This window comes from Pseudonaja textilis, chromosome 2 (genome assembly GCF_049901715.1).
Source record: "Pseudonaja textilis isolate UNSWEBS1 chromosome 2, rPseTex1.2, whole genome shotgun sequence".
NCBI lineage: Eukaryota > Metazoa > Chordata > Lepidosauria > Squamata > Elapidae > Pseudonaja > Pseudonaja textilis.
In genome coordinates, this window is record NC_141991.1 from 216,696,700 (window position 1) to 216,712,422 (window position 15,723).

The window sequence follows — 15,723 nt, forward strand, 5'->3', positions numbered from 1 at the left end:
ATTTTCATCTTATTTTTATGTACCTACTGAAAATTCTTAATATTTATAAATAGGAAAAGAATTGTTAAAATCTGTTACTGTCAGTCAATGATATTATTATCCTGATGTCCTAGTTATGAGAATAAGGAATTCTAGTTTCTAAACAAGGTAATTGAAAAGATACTAAAACTGTTGTCAAGATATTTTAATATTGTCTTTATGCTTTTTAGAGATTTGGTCTTGCTGGGACAAGTAATGTAGAATTACCACCTGCTGAACCAGGAATGTACCAGTTGGATATTACATTAAGACGAGGTACTAATTTAGCAGCTCGTGATCGAAGAGGTAAGAATATGCTAACAAAAATGTTCTAAAATATCTAGTTTCCTAAAGACTGAGCTGTATCTGATAAATAGTAATACTGCTATTACATCACTTCATATATTTGTTAATGATAACTTTCCCCTTAACATAAATATGTTTAGCAATTTATAAAACAGACAGCTAGAGTGGACAGTAAATTTCTATCAAACATATTTCCCTTATATCTGCGTTTTCTAAATTTTATAAGACATTCTGGCTCCAGAATGTAAAGACATGTTTTTTTAAAACATGAGAAAAATTATACATATTCACTCTCTGACTTGGTCCTGGATTGGGAACCATGCATTGGTAATTCAAGACTGTAATCCCAGAATTTATAAATAGTGGAAAATGAAGTGGCTAAAGGGCAGAAGAACCAGTATTGGCTGTCAGTTAGTTGTTGAGTATGTTCAATTAATTGTTTTGTGACTAGATGCATACACACTTTTGATGACGTTGTGTTGGTATCTATTGTGTTGGTATCTATTGTGTTGTGTTGGAATATGTTATATTTCTATAGTTGAATGTAGGTCAGATTTGTGATAAATGGAGATTAGAAATGGGATCGTTTACCACTGAAGCAATCATTCTTTTTAGATCACTGTGTGTTCTGCTTTGTCAGTTTAATACCAACTAATATTGGCAGTTCTGTGAGTCTTCAAATAGATATAGGAAGAGCAGAATCAAAGAGGCAAAACATGACGAGAATTCTATTGCAATTGGTTGGTCATTACAGTTGGAAATCAAGTACTTTTTTAAAAAAGATTGCATTTGGCTTTTTTATTCTTAACTCTTAAAGCTGCTCTGATAAAATGGAAAATCCTTTAATGAGATTGTAGTTTGATTTCATAGATACCATAGGCATATACAAACATTAGCTGTTAATATGGTAGTTTTTATGTTAACTGATATTTTGACAAAAGCAGGCATCTCTCTTTGGTAATTTTAATCCTATTTCACAGCCTTTTGCTTTATGCTTTGGGAATATATAATAATAAGCAATTCAATGAGATACAGTAGTCTGCTCACTAACAACTTTAACACATTTTAAATCACCTTATTTACTTTGCAATAGATAACTATCTCAGATAGTTTCACAGCTGACTTACACTAAATGAAATTTGAAAAGCTTTGCTTTGTGAATTCTAAAAGGATAGGGCTTTCAAGCTGTTTAAAACTAACTATGAATATGACAGTATTGTAATATAGTAAGTGTTTGCTAAGGTTAGTTTTCTATTCTTTTTGGTTTGTGTTTATGTGGAGCCTCTTGGATAAATCTTTTAGATTTGGTTAAAAATGAAGATCAGGTCATGGAAAATATGTATTTTCATTAACCCATAGGCTGCTGTTCTAAGATCCTTGTTAAAAAAAGTTGATTCACCATTTCTGAACACTGCAGAAGAGGTATTTACAAAGATAGGTCTGCTAGCAGAGACATGACTTCCCCAGATACTGTTTGCCAGCTTGCAGGTTATATTTGGTCCCTACTTAATAGTTAGGAAATCTCTACTGTCACATCTGTAATATTAATGTTAACTGTATTTATTATTAATCATTGGAATGATGTTTAATTTTGCTTGCCACATTGATTGATTGTCTGACCAGAAATATGCGAGTTTAAATGAAATATATAAATTATGTGAAATGCAAATAACTTGCTTTATTAGGTAATTACTTTTGCATGACTGTTTTAATTCTTGAGTTCTTTCAGCTGAATTATGAGATTGATTATTCATGTGTTCTGTTTATTGACTGAAAATTGTATTTAATTCATTTTAGTTACTGAGTGATCACTTTGTGTGCAACATTTTATAGAACACAAGAGATGTGCAGATGAAGAGGAAAGTTTTTTTTTCTATTTTTCTTTTTTATAAAAGTGTTGTTTTAATTGTGTAGATGTGTTCATTTTATTTACATAGTATATTTAATAAAATTGATGAAAAGAGGGATATTTATGACTTCATAAAGGTACAATCTAAAATTCACTACGTGGGGAAAAACTGGAAGATGAAGAGTAAAATTTGTGAAGACTCATAATTAGGATTCTTCTGTTCTTTTGAAGTTTTTGGATGTCATTGGATGAGACTTGATACAAATGAAAAGTCATATTATATAATAATAAATAAATAAGATCCCGGCAAAATTATTCTGCAAATTTTGTGATAAAATTATGAATCAGCACTCTAATTCACCCATTTCTAGCGAATAACATTTGCTGTTTTAGTATGTAGTTTTGTGAATTGTTTGTCAGAGAGGATCAGATCATGTAATTATGAAGAACCTAAAATTTTGCCAGTAATATTGTCAGAATGATAGTTCTGAGAATCATAAATGATTCCATGTATACACTGAGTACTGTATATAAAAACTTAGAATTATTAATAGACAAAAATGAGAAAATTATGGCAATATGTTATTCATTAAGTAAGGTTAATAATCAATAGCATGATTTCTCTTGAAAAATGAACTCTGTAACAAAATGCTATAAGGACCATTTTAAAGCAGACCAGAAAGTAAGGTTACAAACTAGTGAATATTTCAGCTCTGTAAAACAGTAGATTTGTTGTTGCACAAACTTAACTTTATATAAAATTTATTTCAACAGAATTCAGCAAGATAGTGGTCACATAATTATATATTGGATGAAATTGATGTAGCCTAAATAGTTTCTCAAAATAACGGACCTGTTATTTGTTTATTTCTTTTCTGCTTCGTGGTAATTGATACGTAAGGTGGCAGTTCATTTGATTCCTATGAATTGAAGAAAAGGTTCAGTAACTGTATGCCATCAGAAGAAGTATAAGAAAGGTATAGGAAAACCTGGAAAAAATCTGGTGCTGCTTATAATGCTTCAAGAACAAGAATTATTCCCATTATTTATTCATTGTATGTATTATATGATTTGACACATGACATATACAATAAATAATAATGCCGTAAATAATACTGTGGTGGTAAGTCAAGGATTACCTGTATGCAACCTAACCAATTCTCCTGGATTTGCATAAGGCCTCTTATTAACATTCTTATTTCATTCTTAAAATCAAATTTTATTCTTCCAGCAATTTGTAAATATATCAAACATGGTATATTTCAACTTATCCTGAATAATTTTTACTAATGTGTTTAATCTATGATTTATGGACATCTGTTAACAGGATTGGGTCTAATATTGACTACAGGACTGTGTTTTATGAGCCGATGATTTGTGCAGGTTTGTAACAGTGTCAAAAGAAAGAATTTTGCTGTCATACTGCCACCATGTGCTCAGGAAAGACTGTTGCTGTTATAGTTGCTTTCAGATTCTTTTTTAATAGTGAGACGAAAAATACTTTAAAAATATATTTTTAAATAAAGTAACAATTGCCATATTAGAATACAGAATAAAAAAACCATTAAATATTTTGATTAATATTAGAAGTCTGCTTGAAACATTGTTTACTCAAACAACTTACTTTGCGTATTTGCATTTTGAATTAAACTGGAAATGAATGAAATATGTTAAACACAGGCTATATTTATTATGGACAACTTACTCAGATTTATATTTACATGGCATGATACTTTTAATGGTAAATATTGATTAAATCACATCAGTGTAATTTCTAAATTTCATTTACCTTCTAAATAATACATGCAAATATATGTCTATACACTTTTGCTGATGTGCATATTTTATTGCAGGATTAAATGTTGTAATTGGCTATTTAAATTCTGTGATACATTCTGAATCCAGTGAATATTCTAAATATTCTATTTTCATGTAAAGTTATTCAGAGATCAGGCGATAATTTGATAGATAGCGTATAAACACAGATGTATAAATTCAGTGTAAAACAAATATAGATATTAAACTACTGCTTCCGTGTTTTTCATATTGCTTGATTTACCTCAAATATTTTGTTTCTGTTGCATAATGTTTAGAATCTTTTAGTTATTGAGAAAGAGGCTAATAAAGGATATTTCCAATGTTTGGCAAAACAGAGAATTAATCTTAATTTCACTTTTTTTTTACTTAACCTGATTATACACAGGAAGATAATTTTGCCTTGTCATTGCCTGATGAAACATTACAAAAATATAAATTGTATTTATGCAATGATTTTTACTGTGAAAATGCATTCCAAGTTGCTCTTATTCACAGTAATGTGCAATATGCATGCAGTGCTTACTTTAAAGTAGAAATTAAGACTATTTGCAACCATGAAATTTTTTTAAATATAAAACAGCAGATATTTTATTTTAGCAATTGCATATTTTGCTTCATGAATTAATGTATGAGGTCTTAGTTTATTCTCTTTTTCAGGAATATTTTTAAGTGCTAATTTTAAGGAAACTGTATAAAATCACTTATGCAGTTTCATGATATCCACCGTATACGGTAAAACCTATATGTATAATAAAGTAAGGAAAATAAATAATAAACATATGGTAACAACCAATACATAACACACAGCCTTCCTGTCATATAATTACCAAGTCTTGAGTTTCAAAGAAAATCAATGTATAGAATTGATTCAATCTCTTATTTTAATCTTTGAAAAATATTTGTTACCCAAGTCATCTAAAAAGAGAAAAGTAGCTGCTTATTGTTTTTATGAGCTCCCAATAACATCTAGTTTTCATATATAACCTTCACTTTTGTTTCAGGAACAAGTGATCCATATGTCAAATTTAAACTTGGTGGAAAAGAAATCTTTAGAAGTAAAACAATCAGTAAGAATCTTAATCCTGTTTGGGAGGAAAGAATTTCCATTCTTATTGAACACTTAAGAGAGCAATTATATATAAAGGTAAGCTGCATCCAGTTCTCCTTAAAAATATCAATAATGGTATATCATACTGATCTCATAGCTTAATCTTGTTAGTCTTGATCTCATAGCTTAATCTTATTACAAAAATATTGTTAAAAGACACAATACAACAACCTTATTAAAATTGTAATAGTCATCAAAATATACAATAAAATAAAGTAAATTATGCCAGCCAGAAAAAGAAATAGTAAAATAGAACTTAAGGTGTATTTTATAAAAACGAGTACATGAACTTTGAGACTAGTTAGTTTGCATTATTGTCTAATAATAGCATGCCTCATGTATCTATTTGTGTAAACATTGGCTTGTTAAGTTTATGAAATCTGCTTTTATTAATAAAAGTGCTGTTTGTTCATCTTAGGTTTTTGATTATGATTTTGGACTTCAGGATGATTTCATGGGGTCAGCTTTTTTGGACCTGAATTCCCTAGAACAAAATAGGTATTTTATGAAACTCAATGAATTTCATGATGTATTTCTTTCTATTTCAATGTGACTAGGGATACATAGAATGAAAAAGAATAAGCTGAATGCTATACTACCAGTACTAGTTAAATTAAAAGTACTACAGTACTTATCACAAATGTATGAAAAGAGAACTTGCCTTACTTCGGTTTTACATCTTTTAAACTTACTTTGGGAGCATTTCAAACTGGAAGAGTACAATGTTTGAACTTAGATGATCAGCTATAGTGGGGTCTCCATATTTGTGGTGGTATGTGTCCATCATATTCTTATCCAAATGGCCCCAGATATTTTCTACATAGGTCTGACACTTGCAGAGATAAAAGCAACAGGCAATAATGGGGAGTTGAAGTGGAGGTAATCCCTTACCTTGGAATAAACAAGGCTTGGAGTTGGAAAGGACCAAGCTGGGAATGGCTTGGACCATGGTGGTTGCTTGGCTAATGACCAGTAGAATTGAATTAATGACAGCTAAAGGGATTACTGGGATTGCACTGTTAAGCAGTGCAGTCACATGGTGTCATATTTTGTATTCTGTCACTTAGTGACAGAAATTCTGTTCTCAGTTGCCATTGTAACTCTACCTATTTACATTGATTTTACTAAATATTGAAAGTTTAGGAATGGAAAAATATCCAAACTTTCAAGTATTTTATAAAAGTTTGTACAGAGCAAAGTTTCTTGTCTAGGATAATGTGAACATTGTGTTCCTGTCATTTTAAGATGTCGGACAGTCCTTGGTATACATTGAGAGCTTTATCCATAACAAAAATCCTTGTTCTTGCTTTACATACCTCATTGTTTATTTAGTGAAGTAGACAGAAAGCAAAACATAACTCATGACTTCTTAAACTCTTTATCCTGAGGTAGGCAGTCTGTAAAACCACCAATTTTAGTGTTTTCATTTTTCTATTGACCTATTTTTCTAGGCCTGTTGATGTTACCTTGAGTCTGAAGGACCCACATTATCCTGACCAAGATCTTGGGACTATACTGTTAACCATGTTGCTGATCCCAAAAGAGCAGCAGAAGGAAGGGGTAAGGGTATGCTAAATAAGTCAGATAAGCAAAACTTCTAAGTTTCTAATAGGCCTATAAATGTCTGAACTGTTGTATCTGTCAAGAAGCTAATTAAAAGTAATTTTTTTTTCTGAGTCTGTATTTAAATGAATGTATGCAATTGAACACCACGTTCTAAACATTTGCAGCTAGGGATGAACTTTTGTGATGGATTTGATTATAATATAATTATAATGAGATGCTAATAGAACAGAACATATAGTTAGTATAGAATATATTTCATGCAAAGAAAGTCAAATCTAGGATTTTGTTTTCAAGGTCAAGTTACCGTGAAACTCACCATTCAAGAAGCAAATAGTGAACAATTTCAGAAAAAAAATGAAATGCCTCACCATTTGTGTGAAAGTACTGTAACATGCACAGGCCAAAAAAGAGGCCAGAAGCAAGAATTGCTTTATTAAGAATTGGTAACAACCTAATCTGATGCTTGGAATAAAAAAGTCATCTTGTTCAAATATTCATAAGTAAATATCTTTAAACTGATATGTCAGAAAAAAACATTATTTGGAAATATGAGTCCAACTATCTCTTCCTAGGTAATATTATTCAATATTTTTATTACTTCGCCTTTAGGAGAGAGAACCAGCACAGCCCTGAAAAATGAACAAAAGTTGTTACCAGATTAAAATCTGTAATATGACAGAATGAACTGAAGTTATTAAATGCTATATGTAACTGAGTTACATTTAAATGGATTCAGATTTTTACTCTGCCTCACTTACAGCTTTTTTTTAATGAGCCATGCAAATGCCAAGCACAGCCTTTCAGCGAGATTTTAGGCAATTCTGTCTATTCTGTTTCACTCCTACAATCATCAAGATACAGGATCAATTAGGCTGAGAGATAGTGTCCTACTCAAAGCCACCTACTGAGGCTCTGTACTTGAATGTGATTCTGGGTCTTCCTAATCATAATTCAGTATCTTAACTTCTGTACCATTTTATCACTCTCACAATTGTGCAAAATTTTAGAAGAGAAAAATGGTTATGGAATGTCATTCTTTGTTATCTGTGAAAAATTAGTAGATATCTGCCATTGTATACTTTTCAAATTAGTCAGCTTTTTTGTTACAGTAATTTAGAATTAAAAATTTATAGTATGGAAGAATTTTCATCAGATATTTATCCTATATGTTGTCAAAAGAAATAATATTTTAATTACCTGATACCAACAATCCAGTCATACTGTAATGGTAACTTGAAAAGTATCAGAAATAGGATAAAAATATTGAATTAAAATTTGAGTTTGTAGTACTTCAAAACATGTGGAATGGAAGAGCATTTCATTACAAGTTTTTGCTATGTATAGTGTATGATTTTAATAACATATATCTCTTAATGAATGTAAAATGCCAAAAAGCCAATGCATGGTTGCCTGAGACATAAAGAATCTTGATGTAGGCCATATTATGTTGCATAATATGATAGAATGGTTATATGCTAATTTATTATTAGGTTGAAAGTAGCTTTCATTGTAAAAGGATTAATTAAAATTAATATTATGCTCTGTATATGTTCACAGAGACACATTGATTAAAATTGATTTAAGTGTAAGTATTCATCAATTAATGAACGTTCAAATAGATTAACTTCAAATCCATCTTAACAAATACATGTTAAAGTGTTTTGGAAAATTGAAATATCAAGTACATGTTATAGATCATGTTTTTTATGAACATGTTTCTGGTCATAGAAGCAAAAGAATAACATATTTTCAATTGAAGGGAAAAGAATTGAATCGTGGAAGTGTTAAGATTAGGAATTAGGAATTGTTAATGATGGAGTTTTAATGGTGCTAAAAAGGACAGCAGAAACATTCTGTTTGGCTAATGGAGTACTGGTAGCTGAAAAAAAAACTATTTTTGGTTTGCTCTATACCAGTGAAAACTTCTCATAGTTTAAGAGATAACATGCTTTCAAAATGTTTTTAATTTATTTTAACAATTAAAATATAATTAAAAAAACTTTTCTATATTTGGGAGTAGATGCTTAAATTCTTCATGTGGTCTCCATGATTCACACATATGACAACATGCAGTCTTCTAGAATTACATAATTTATTGGTGGGAACACTTCTTCATAGCATGGATATGCAACTTTTGTTGAATCTCTTCCGTTTTCAGTTTCTGCAGTGAATATAGTCATTCTCACAGTTGATTCATTCATTCACTCAATGCTTCTAGATTTTTCACTTCTCACTTCTTTTTACCTTGTTCTACTTTAATTTTAATTTAATGTTTAAATTAAATTAATCTTCCAGACTTTAACACAAGCAGCTTCATATACCTCTTCATGTCCTTTGTAATTTACACTATTTGTGTAATGATATCACAATTACACAAATTATATGATTTGCATCTTACATAATTTGCATAGTAGCATTAATCAAATGATGTTTTAGTGTAATACCAGCATCATGCTGCCTGCTATTATTTTCCTCATGATATCAGCAACAGATGTAATCTGTTTCATTTGTGTAATGTCCTTATGTAAATTAAGTGATATGATTTGCATTACTGTGATAATGTAGGTTTTCAATTTATTCAACTTATTCCCAAAATTTCTCCCAATTTGTTAAAACAAGGTTTTATTGGCATTTTTCATGCATGAGCAATTTTGGTCAAAGGCTACAAGTCCTTGTACAGGTAGTTCTTGCTCATCCATTCAAAATTATGACTATTCTGAACAAAGGGTTCTTACAACTACTACTTGTAGTTGCAGCATAGACCATGGTATTGTTCTGACCCAGCCTTTGCAAGCAATGAGAAACCAGTTACTCATGAATAAAACAAACCCCTTTATTCAAATGGGGAAGGAACAGTCTTATCACTTTGGATAAATAACCCCAAAAGTAATTAGTCACAAATGAAAGTCTTTCCCCCTTCTGAAACAGGGCAAGAACAGTCTCTGTACACATGAGAACTCAAGATAGAAACTCCTTTCAATGATTAAGCCAAGCAGAAAGACTCCCTGTTCACACAGGCTGAGGCAAATTCAGTCCCTGTTATTTCCCAGCAGGGAGATTCAATTGGCACCTGAAATTCAGACAAACCTGGTTCTGGCAAAGGACTCCAACTTGATTGATGTACACTGGAAAATGAATTGTTGTCTGCAACTACAGGCCATTCCCAAACCCCTACTTATTTCCCAGCTAGAGAGGAGCTGGCTAGCATCTACGACTTCTGTTTCCTGAGAGCTGGCTTATTGACTTCCATTGCTCTCCTCTCCATGCATACACGTATCTGGTATGCACCCATCTGTTCCTCCTCCTCCTCACTCAGCTCAGGCCCCAAAGACAGCTGCTTCCCGGGGGTGGACAGAAGGCTTATGCATCTGCCTCTGCCTCTGATTCTGTTTCCTCATCAGAGCCTTCCAAAGGCTCCGAGCCTGGCCTAGGCTCCCCCTCCTCCTTGTCTGCCTCTGCTGCTAGTTTTGCTGGCAGCTGATAGGCCACCACAGATAGTGTCCCTGTGGTTCATGATTCAGGAGCCTGGCAACCGGCTCATAATTATGACTTTGCAATATCTTGCAGCACATAATTGCATTTGCAACCTTAACCACAGCTGCCAATAAGCAAAGTCAAAGGGAAACTGGCAGAAGGTTGCAAATGATAATTACGTGATCCTGAGATACTGGGTGATCATGTGAGATTTCCCAAATGATTGCAACTGCTGGAAGTGCTATCATAAGTCAGTACAGCCACATGGTACCTTATGATCACATTGCTTCACAGTAGAGTTCCTAATCCCAACTACCATCCGTGAGCAAGGACTACCTGTATATACTTTTTTAAAAACTTTGTTTCTATGGTTCTGAAGGCTCCACTGTGGTTATACTAATTTTTGCATTCTTGGATGGACACAGCTATTGCTTTTCTTAGGCTGAGAGAGGACTTAAAATAAACTTTTGTAAATAATATAATTCCTCTTTTTGCCTATGAGTTTCTCCTTGGAGATGAACAGTGGTAGAAGATGCTAGGGTATAATAGTGTCTTGTCATGAAGTGTTTCACCAACCCTCCTCAGATCAGGAAGAAGCTTTGCCAGAAATAGATTTGGTGTTGTAAAGGCCTAACAAAGAAATACAGAGAGCAACCAACTGTACCCTGTTCCATGACTTTGACTTAGTGTCTCCTTCATTCAGCCCTCAAACATCTAGATAACAGACATGGTAACACTAAAGACATAATTGCAGAGGAATTCTGAGATATGCTAGCAAGATTAATATGTGAGAAAACTAGATCAGACAAGGATTATCAAGGTGAAACATAAATTTGGTTCATTTAGTGTAGCTAGAACAATGAGGTTGTGATAATCTTTTGTCGGTTCTTTCTGTGAAGATTTCCTTTTTATTGCTGCCTTAAATTCTGATGACTTTGTGTTTGGGTAAAATTCTTTTGTTGCTTGTTCTTATACACTATAAATCTGTTTTATCAAAATGTTACAAGTTTGAGCTAGATTTATGATTTTGAAGAAAAGTTTATTGTTCTAATTGCTCACATAATTGTTGCAAGATCAGGACACTCCTTTTCTTCATCCACTCCCTTTCTTCATCTCTCTACAATGCTTGAAAAGTGGCTGGGGACTTCTGGTACATCCCCATTCCTTTGGGAATTCTCTGGATTCTGCAATTTTGTTGTTGACACAAGGAAAAAAAAGTTGTATATCATCAACGTTTGCTGAATTTGCTAAAACACACATCTGTCCAAAATCTGTGACCATGATTAAATAAGAAAACGAAAAGACCTCTACTCCAAATATTGAGCCCTGTGTTTGTGAAAACCCTGCCATCCTCCATCCTTTTACTCTGCTATCCTTTCACCCTGACATCCTTTCCTCCATCTTCAATCCTGCCTACAATTCTATTGTCCATTCAAATTTAGGTCTCAATTTTAAAGGAAGAAACCTATATTTGAAATGCCCAAGATCTTGTTCTCTATACCAGAAACAGAGCTCTTCTGTTCCTCCATCTCAGGATTTTAGTGATAAAAGGAAATCCCATTATGTTGATCCTGATTTTAGGAAATGACAGTCCCTAGTTTCTCTTGGTTCCATGACCTCTTGTTAACTGATGCTTTCTTCCGGGACTGAACATTGTCCTACACGTCAAGCCTTTATTGATCTTGATTAATGCATACTGGTTCACTGGAGTAGCCCTTTATACTATAATATTTAAAAAAATGCAGGTTCAGATATCAGCTGTGATTTATACTTGTTCTTTATCTAGGCTTCTTGATTATAATCTTAACTACAGTTATTATTTGTAAAGAAAAACTCCTTAAGTCAAGAGACTGCTGTAGTATCACTTTTATAGATCTCTTTGATCTTGGGATGTTTTTCAGTGCAGTTTTCACACCTGAGTTCCACTGTGTGCATAGCTTTGGCTAAGATCATTCTCCACTATCAGGGAATCAGTCTTCTATCTTCAGATGCTCTTCAGCAATCTTCCAACTGCTTTAAGTTTTGGGGTGCTACTCTGGGACCCTAGTTGATGTTAGGTGTATAGCAGCTATTCATCAAAGTGGAACTCTTAATAGTTTGTGCCTTTGAAAAGCAATGCCAGGTAGTTTGTTATATTCACAAAAAAAATGACTCTGAATATGAATATGAATATGAAAACTATGAAAACAAGACTCTCCGGCTTTTACGCCTCCACTGAAATTTTTTTATTGTAATATGCATGCCAAAAAACAGCTGTATCCATGAAGCCTTTCAGGCTTGACTATTAAATAGTGCTAAGGCATTTTCTTAAAAAAAAATCCTTTAAAAAAAATTAAGCATAAGACAATAGTGCCTGAATTTTTAAAAACTGTTTTTAAAATAATCTAATTCAAATAAACACATTGATTATTTAATAAACAAATAGCAATAGCACTTAGTCTTATATACTGCTTCAAAGTGCTTTACCACACACTTTAAGTGGCTTACAGAGTCAGTATATTGCCCCCCCATCACTTTGAGTCCTCATTTTACTGACCTCAGAAGGTTGGAAGGCTAAGTCAACCCTGAGCTGGTCAGGATCGAGGGAATTGAACTCCTGGCAATGTGAGCAGAATTAGCCTGCAATACTACATACCACTGTACTACCGCAGCTCACACCTGTTCAAAACTGATCTTTCCTTGTATGTGGATGCCTATCAGAAGTACTTGTTATATTGGAGATTCCTCTCTCATATTGCTGAATGCGGTCTTGAATTGCTATATATCTTGTGCTCTGCAGAAGTATAGCATGAATTAGGATGCTCCTATTTCCAGATAATTTTCATTTCTTGTTCTTTTTGAGATTTTCAGTACATCTTCAGGTTACCATATAAAATTTCTTTTCTTCATTAAATAATAGGACTTTAAATCGTAATTGTGTTTTAACGTGAATGTTTGTGGCTGTTTGATTTCTGTCTTTAATTATTTAAAATTTGTCTGATGTTTTGTCATATGCATTACTCATTTAGAAGGCAGTTAGCCTCTATATGAAGAAGTAAAAGGTGATTAAAATGCTCTATTTTATTTGCAGACAATACTAATGAGGAAGAGTTGGAAAAGAACAAGTAAGGTAATTCTTGGCATGTAGCCTTGAAATAACTGATATTTTATAATTTATCACGTTGAACTTCAGGCTGTGATATGTAGCTTATTCTCTGTAAATTTTATTATTTTATTCTATGCTATATAATTATGACAATGGAATGGTCCTTTAATTACTAAAAATCCTTTATATATACTTTGGTAATAGCTGACATATAGAACTAAGTTGGTTCAGTAATTAAGGCTAGAAACCAGATTAGAAACCAGATGACTATGAATTTTAGTCCTGCTGTAAGCTTGAAAGCCAGATCAATGACTTTGGGTCAGTCACTCTTTCTTGGCCCAACTCACCTCACAGGGTTGCTGTTGTGAGGAAAGTAACAGGAGGAAGGAGTATAGGTATGTTAGGTATTTCTCTATTTTGAGAAATATAATATTTCTATTCTTTTTTGAAATGCAGATATGCATGCAACTTGATATATATATTTTAAAAGTAGACAAAAGTATAGAATAGAGCTTTGTTTTCCTTGCTTGTTATATGCTCCAAGAAGTTTTATATCCATTTGTCACTGTATAATCTACCTCATACTTCAGTAGTTTATTTTTAAAACATATAAAATATTTACACTAACATTTTTATAGTAAACTGCCTCCCTCAGTACCACTGTAGCATCTTTTTAAGTTCACTATGCCTCGTAAGATATTGTTGCCTCCTCATTATTATAGTGCTTCAGTATATTTTCCCTCTTTTAAATCATAAACTGAAACAAATATACAACAAAATCCCCTAATTTTTTATCATTCTGACACTAATATGATAAACGGTTAATCACTTCTGACAGCACTATCCATTGTTTTGCCTTTAGAAATAATTACTATTTTCAACCTGTATAGATACATAAGGTTACGTTCTAGAACATTTTGCTTCTAGAAATCATAAATTCCATGCTAAAAATAAGGAACAAGAATCTAATACTGGTGGTGGTTGTTGTCATTTGGTACAAGTTTTTGTTGTTCTTGTCTGGTAGCAATCTTACGTCAGTTGATTCTGTTTGTGTACATTCCTATGAATAAGATAGCTTTTGCCTTTCTAGATACAGCTGTGTTCTCTTAATAGTGTTAGAAGGTAGGATGAGGTATCTGAGAATTGTTCCTAGATATTTGCTGTTTCTTACCATTCCTTCTGATTATTTAATTTTTATTTGAGATCCAATTCTGGTGAAATGACCACCCAGTAATTGTTGACATTACTGAATTTATAGAGGGTGGGTTGTTGTTTTTTTTTGCTTTTGCATCTGATGCAGTGTCTTTCTTGAAATAAGACCAATAAAAATACATGTTTGTTTTCAGTATTAGAAAAAAGATTCATGGTTACCAAAAATTATCCATGAATAATTGTGGTAGGTTATTCTTGGGACATGAATGGGAGTTATTGTGTGATTTAATATACCTGAGAAGGAATGTTTCTGTTCTCAAATTCGGTTTGCAGTTTGAACAGCTTTTTCTGCTTTTGCATTGACTTGTGAATAGTATGGACTCGTTCAGGGGTGGGATTCAGTTTTTTTAACAACCTGTTCTGTGGGCGTGGCTTAGTTGGTGGGTGTAGCTTGATGGTCATGTGACTGGATGGGTGTGGCCAACTTGACATCACTCATGTCAAGGGGCGCTTCTCACCTGGTCTCTCATGACAGTGGGGATGCTGCAATGGTCATAAGTGTGAAAAATGGTCATAAGTCACTTTTTTCGGTGCCATTGTAACTTTGAATGGTTGCTAAATGAACTGTTGTAAGTTAAGGATTACCTGTACAAAAATACAAAAAGCTTCTCTGCTTGCAAAAAGCTGCCCTAAATACCAATCATTAGATTAAAAATACCTGTAAGCCAGAGTTACAAATCAGGCAGGGTGCCAGAGTACCTTGAGGAATGAAAATCGTTAAAATTCAGTGATAACTATCAAGTAGCCAACTCTTGCTCAGAGTTTAGCAGAAAGGTCATTTAAGCTCTCCAGAAAAAGCACACCCAGCAAAAGCAATCCTTAGATCCATTTGCACCATTTAAAGCTGGTCTCACTTCACAAGATATCCTAAGGAAATCATCCAGATTTAAGGAAAGGTCACATGCCCCCCAGAAAGGCAATAAAAAAAATCAGTGCCAAGCTTGCATCCTGCCTCTTAGAAGTATACCCCAAAAGGACAGTGCCAGATAGTACTAAAGCAGTGAAGGAAGACCCCTTCCCCAGATAGAAAAAGAAAACATGAGGCAGGAAAAAATTCAAACACAATACAAATAATTAAATCACAAAGTAGCTGTTGCTTGTTGAAGCTGAATAGGGAAAATTATCTCATCAATAAACACAGGATTAAATGTCTCCAAGCACAGAATTAACCTTCACCAAAAACCAATTTTAGACCAAAACTCAGAAAGAGTATGTAAACTCACGTTTGAATGTCAATCTTACTAGCTAGCTAAGAAGCCTTGCTGAATGTCACTCATCTTGGTTCCC

At 33.0% G+C, this 15,723-nt stretch overlaps 1 protein-coding gene across 1 annotated transcript in view; it reads left to right on the top strand.

Annotated features, from left to right (window-relative positions):
* MCTP1 (multiple C2 and transmembrane domain containing 1) overlaps positions 1-15,723 on the top strand; it is a 140,285-nt gene that overhangs the window by 27,693 nt on the left and 96,869 nt on the right. Inside the window, exons 2-6 of the mRNA XM_087927045.1 lie at positions 210-324; positions 4,993-5,135; positions 5,518-5,597; positions 6,551-6,659; positions 13,210-13,248. Coding sequence (XP_087783171.1) covers positions 210-324; positions 4,993-5,135; positions 5,518-5,597; positions 6,551-6,659; positions 13,210-13,248 — 486 coding nt within the window. The remainder of the gene's footprint in view (positions 1-209; positions 325-4,992; positions 5,136-5,517; positions 5,598-6,550; positions 6,660-13,209; positions 13,249-15,723) is intronic.